A 6,029-nucleotide genomic window follows, 5' to 3' on the forward strand; every position below is an offset into this window, starting at 1 on the left:
CTGGCTGGAGGGGTGCTTGGGGCGGGACACAGACACCCCCCCCCCCAGGCTGCAGAGAGGGGTCAGTAGCCACGTGGAGTGAGCAGGCAGGAAGCTGCTCAGCTCCACTGTGCTGCTGGTGGGAGTGGGGGGCCCGGGCTGTTTTAAATGGCCCGGGGGAGGTGCGGGGCGGGGGCACCCGGGGCCAAGGGAGAGACCCAGCCTCAGACAGTGCTGGAGCCGGTCCCGTGGTGCCTGGGCACCAGGAATATTCCTGCTGCCCAGGCACCACAGGCCCATAGAACTCGCCACCTGTGAATAGTATTAATGAGCAGTGTGACCCCAGCTTTCGTTTAAGACCTCACATGACACTTTTTGGTGAACTAGAATGTACATACATACTGTACCAGAAACAGGACATTTGGAGTTCACTGTATTAAAAATGCAAATGCTTATACACTATTTTGAGGTTGTATGGGGTTTCTTTAGCAGGATAACAAGATTAATGCAACCTTTGGAAGGTATTAGGAAAGTCAAAGGGCTTTTTGGAACAATACGTGTGAAGTGGATTTCCTAAAAAAGTACTTTGAGGTGAGGGAAATGCAAATTTTTGCTACCCAAGCCAAACTTTTGAAGATGTATCATGTGGAGAGAGATCCACTGTGTACTAATCACCTGCTTCTGGAAGCTCTACATCAAAGGTCCCTGAAAGGTATAAAGTGTGGACTGAGTGTGCTTGTTCTCAGCTGAAGCTGTGATGAACCTATAACCACAAGGACTCTGATTTGGGTGGAGGTTTGAGGGGGCTACCCATACCAGAATCCACGTTAAGGTTAGGGTGATCTCTGGTAAGCTTATTAGCATGCACATAGGTTCTTGTAGGTATTTTAATGTTTTTTCTCTGTAGTGCTTTCATGGATAACGTGTGGAGTGGGCAGGAGGCTTCTCCCCATAGCGGTGCGCTGGGGGCACGCCCCTGTGGTGGAGCCTGGGTGGGGGGTTAGATCCGTGGGATGGGACCAAGCCCCTCCCTCCCCTGAGGGGACCCGGCTTCCTCGCGCTCTCAGCGAGCGCGTGACCGTCACCTCGCCGGCCCAACGGTCACAGGCGGCAGCGCGAGCTCCCTGCTCCTGTCCGCAGAGCCGCTGCGGCCAGCTCGGGAGCCAGGCACCGGAGGGAACGCGCTGTCTGCGCACGCGCCGGTCGGCTCAGGTCTCGGTCTGGGTCTGTTTCTAACCCGCCAGGCGGCCACTGGCCCGGAGCAAAGGCTGTTTCCCCGGGTCCAGCCGCGGGGCCGCCAGCTGCCGTTCGGTGGAGGCTCCTCGTAGCGGGGAGGGGAGGGGACGCTTTGCCACATAGGCACTGCGGAGAGGAGAGGTAGCGACCGGCTGTGGGGGGAGCTTGACAGGAGTGGGGGGAGCTGAGACACCCCCTGACAGCTGGGGAGGGAGCTTGGCAGGAGAGGGGGGAGCTTTGACCACCCTGACATGCTGTGGGGGGAGCTGTGACCCCCCCCCCGGACGGCTGGGGGGGGAGCTTGGCAGGAGAGGGGGGAGCTGAGACACCCGAGCGGGAACTGGGGGAGCGGAGACATTCCCCTGACAGGCTGTGGGGAGAGCTTGGCAGGAGAGGGGGAGAGCTGAGACACTCCCCTGACAAGCTGTGGGGGGAGCTTGGCAGGAGAGGGGGGAGTTGAGACACTCCCCTGACTGGCTGTGGAGAAACAGAGTCCCCCTCATAGGCAGCAGGGCTGGAGAGGGGTGAGCCCAGGACCTGAGTGCAATTGCCTCTGCGCTGGGAGAAGTCCTAGCCCCTGTCAGCCTGGGCCTCACTATGGGTCTGGATGAGCCCTGGATCTCGCTCCTGCTGATGGTTGGCACCATGATGTTGGTAGGAGGGTGCCGGAAGCTAACCCGACGCCAAATGCACTCCCGACGCCTTCAGCCTCGCACGTTTCTCCTGGAGCTGTTTGCCACTTTCCAAATCTGTGCCTGCACCAATGAGCTCCGGCTGCTGGCCAATGTGCAGCCCAAGCCACACGTTGCCCTCACCCTCACCTATGTTTTTACTGTCCTGCATGGATTGACTCTGACTGGCAGCACATGCAACCCCTGTGGCACCCTGCAACAAATCTTGGATGGTGGGATCTCGGTCAAACAGGGCGGGCTGAAGATTGGAGCCCAGTTTGCTGGTGCAGTGCTGGCCAGAATTTACATGCACCGTATCTGGTCCATGGGGATCATCAAGGTGCACTCTGAGGCACTGGCCGAGGGCTGCAGTAATCCTATCCAAACCACCGAGACCCAGGCTTTTTGCATAGAGCTGCTCTTCTCCACTGTGTTCCAGCTGACCATACTGCAATTTGAGGCAGTTAAACCCAGGCTCAGAGTCCACCTAATTGCTCTTCTTATTACTATGCTGGTGTATGGAGGTTAGTTACCTTTTTTTTTTTGTCCATGATTGTTTCAAGTTATACATATTTTTGAATTATGTGATGTGTTAAAAAATGTGTGCATGCAAAATTGTTTCTGTAGTGCTGTTGTGCTTTACAGCGGACAAAATACACTGAACAAGACCTTGATCCAGTAAACTGAACGGGATAGGGATACTTCATTCGGACTCTATATATATGTAAAGGTCTACCTGCATAGATCCCATTCCAGGATTGGGGCCTGATAATGAAGTGAAGTGAAATCTCTGTTCTAAAGAATTTGAGTCTAAAACACAAATGGGTAAAACTAAGTAAAAAGAGTTTCTCCAGATGGTTCTTTTAAATATTTTACTGAAACGCACAGAAAAATCCTTTCATAATACAACTTTATATTACATGACATCTTTCATGCAACTTGTGTCAATTAATTTGCATCAGTTTAACGACATCAGCTACATCGGGGTTCTCAACCTTTTTCTTTTTGAGGCCCTCCCAACATGCTATAAAAACTTCATGGCCCATCTGTGCCACAGCCACTCTTTTTCTGCATATCCAGTAGATGAAAAGCCAGAGCCTGCGTTGGGGGGGCAAGCAGGGCAATTGCCTCCCAGGTCCCCATGCCACAGGGGACCCTGCAAAGCTAAGTTGCTCAGGCTTCGGCTTCAGTGCTGGGTGGTGGGGCTTGGGGCCTTGGGCGTCTGTCCCACGTGGCGAGGCTTGAACTTTCCGCCTTGGGCTCCAGGAAATCTAATGCCGACCCTGCTTGGCAGACCCCCTGAAACCTGCTCGCGGCCCCCCCATGGGGGCCTGGACCCCTGGTTGAGAACTGCTGAGCTACATCAATGTGCAAACCCCTAACATAGTTATGCTACACACAAGTAAAGCATGGTTTACACCAGTATGATTTAATTAGGTATATTACACTGAGACCTCAGGTAAACCATGACTAGATCCCTGCAAATCAGCAGATAGCCGTGGACTATGTTTGCGGATTGCGAATCGGCTGTGGATACAAATTTTGTATCCATGCAGGACGCTAACCATGACCAGGAACAAATGTCTCTCAAATATATATGGAATTAATTGATTGCCAATTAATACTACAAGTTACAGCACAACCAGCAATTCTAGTCTAAACAAGACCAAGAAGACTGGAGCAAGTCCATGAATATTTGAAGAAACAAGTTTAGCAATTTTGAACTACCTTCTGAAGTGAATTTTTGAGGACAAGGCAACGTGGTGATGCTTCTTAACAGATTTTAAGTGTCTCACCTGAATCTTTCAGCAAAAGTCTTAGAAGAGGGGTGTATTATGCTAATAAAATAGAAAACAAGATTCCTGATTACTAACATTCCTCTGCTGTCTAGCAAATATATGTGTAAGCCAAAGTATGTGTCATGTCATGTGGCTGGTCCTCATAGAGGATAGTAGCTTGTTATTGCTACTAGTTAACTCAAATGGTACTTTTGCACTGTGGATCTAATGCTCTTGGGTTCCAGCCCTACTGATGATCTATGCAGGTCAGTATGGCTCAACCTGATGGAATGTTTGTATTTTTTAATTTAAAAAAAAAACACTGGGATATTACATATTTAAAAAAAACTACATTAAAAGAACATTAAGGTCACAAAATCAACCACTCAAAAGTTAGGAAATTCTAGAACTAAGGTTGCCTGAGCAGTTGTAATTCATCCTTCTTTATGTAACATTATGATACAGTCGTTAATTACATGATTACCTATTTGTTTTACTGGATCCCTGCCTCATTTAGTGCACAGGATGGACACTGAATGAGGCAGTGGGTTGCAAGAAGAGAAAGAATGGTCTCCTGCTGTTAAGGCAATTGGACTGGGATTCTGGTGAGCTGAGTTCTCTTTCTGCCACAGTCTTCCTATGTGATATTGGGCAAGACTGTTATAATGCATACGTGAAAAGAGGCTGAATTATGGTTGCCCAGGCAAACGTAATTATGGTATTTCTTAGCTTGAATGCTTGACTTTGCAACCTTAATGTTCTTTTCAGATATTACTGAAAATCATGTGTAGGTGAATGAGAGAATCAAATATAAAAATCATGAGGGATGAGTCCAAAAGCTTGTTTAGGCTTTGGTATCCTAATTCACAATGCTGCAGATTAATATTTATAAATTATTAAACTGGGCCATTTTCATTGTTATGTATTTCAAGCATTCAGTTTTTTCTCCAACAAATACCAAATAGATTAGACCAGTGGTTCTCAACCAGGAGTCCGGGGCCCACTGGGGGGCTACAAGCAGGTTTCAAGGAGTCTGCCAAGAGGAGCCGGCATTAGACTTGCTGGGGCCCAGGGCAGAAAGAAGAATCCCAGCTGTATGGGGCTGAAGCCTGGGGCCGTAAGCCCCACCACCCAAGGCTGACGCTGAAGTCTGAGCAACTAAGCTTTGTGAGGCCCCCTGTGGCGGGGGGCCCCAGGCAGTTGCCCTGATTTCTACCCCCTAATGCTGGCCCTGGCTTTTATATGCAGAAAAATAGTTATTGTGGCACAGGTGGGCTGTGAAGTTTTTGTGGCATGTTGGGGGAGCCTCAGAAAGAAAAAGGTTGAGAACCCCTGGATTAGATCATAATGTGGAGTAATAATTTGCCATTTTTTAAAAATTTTACATTGTTTTACTTGTGTTACGAAAAGTGTACTAAATCTGTGAATTTGAACTAAATTAGATGGTTCGTTTTTAAAAGCCAAATCGTGGGTGTGCTTTTCAAACTGACATGTGCTTCAGTAGTGAATGACCCAGAAGTATCAGAGTACATTCCTTATATGTCAGGCTTCAGCCTAAGGTGAATGTTTTATGACCTAGTACATTCAAGAGCTTTGTGCTGCAAGTGTAGGTGAGACTATACGCTAAAAAGCGATTGTTTTTTAAAAAAAGCTGTTTATTATTTGCTCCATAACACATTTGTTTTGTGTACAATTTTTTTAAAGGATTTTTTCCTCTTTTTTTTTTTTTTTCCCCCTGTTCTGGACAGAGACTTGTATGCTGTAAAGTACCTAGCAGCATACTTGGGGACAATTCATAAACCCTGGTAGTTTATCTCTGGTAGTTATAAGGCAATTTTCACCTGGGCACTTAATCATAAACTGCTATCACCAAATTTTTTTCACTAGGATCCTAAAGTCTAGCTGGGTTATTTCCTTCTTATATATAATTACCAATAAACCTGACCCAAAAGAGTGATGTTACAGGTATACACCTCAATTTATTTTAACTACCACTAATATACATATCAGATGGGTCAAATTAACTGCTGATGATGTGCAAGAAAGTTAGAAAAATCATCATTGTTATTTGTAAACTGAATGACTTTGATAGGGAGTGATTGAGAGACAATAAATTTGGAAGCCCTCAATGTCATATTCTTTCACTTTTTGAAAGTACAAACAGCTTTTATAAAACCCAACCTTTTCTCCCTTGTTACTCTTCATATAGTATTTATGGACATACCAAAAAACTCATGAGTAATTGGTCCCATGTAATTTAGGTCTTTAAATATTTTCTGTTTGGAAGAAGGCACTTATATTTAAAAAGCATAATGTAAAAATGGAAATACAGCTTCTGTACCTTTCACACCTCATAATTTTCACA

General features: G+C 46.8%; 1 protein-coding gene across 1 annotated transcript; it reads left to right on the plus strand.

The window, feature by feature from the left end:
- Positions 1–1,570: 1,570 nt before the first annotated feature.
- On the plus strand, positions 1,571–2,415 carry AQP11 (aquaporin 11). Its single transcript, XM_024200745.3, has one exon. The coding sequence runs from the start codon at positions 1,813–1,815 to the stop codon at positions 2,413–2,415; it is 603 nt and encodes a 200-aa protein (XP_024056513.1). The 5' UTR covers positions 1,571–1,812.
- Positions 2,416–6,029: the final 3,614 nt, after the last annotated feature.

This window comes from Terrapene carolina, unplaced genomic scaffold (genome assembly GCF_002925995.2).
Source record: "Terrapene carolina triunguis isolate 2854851 unplaced genomic scaffold, T_m_triunguis-2.0 Scaffold33152, whole genome shotgun sequence".
Classification (NCBI taxonomy): Eukaryota; Metazoa; Chordata; order Testudines; family Emydidae; genus Terrapene; species Terrapene triunguis.

Excerpts from the sequence above, each read along its gene's own strand:
- AQP11 (XM_024200745.3), top strand. The coding sequence starts at position 1,813 with ATGGGTCTGGATGAGCCCTGGATCTCGCTCCTGCTGATGGTTGGCACC.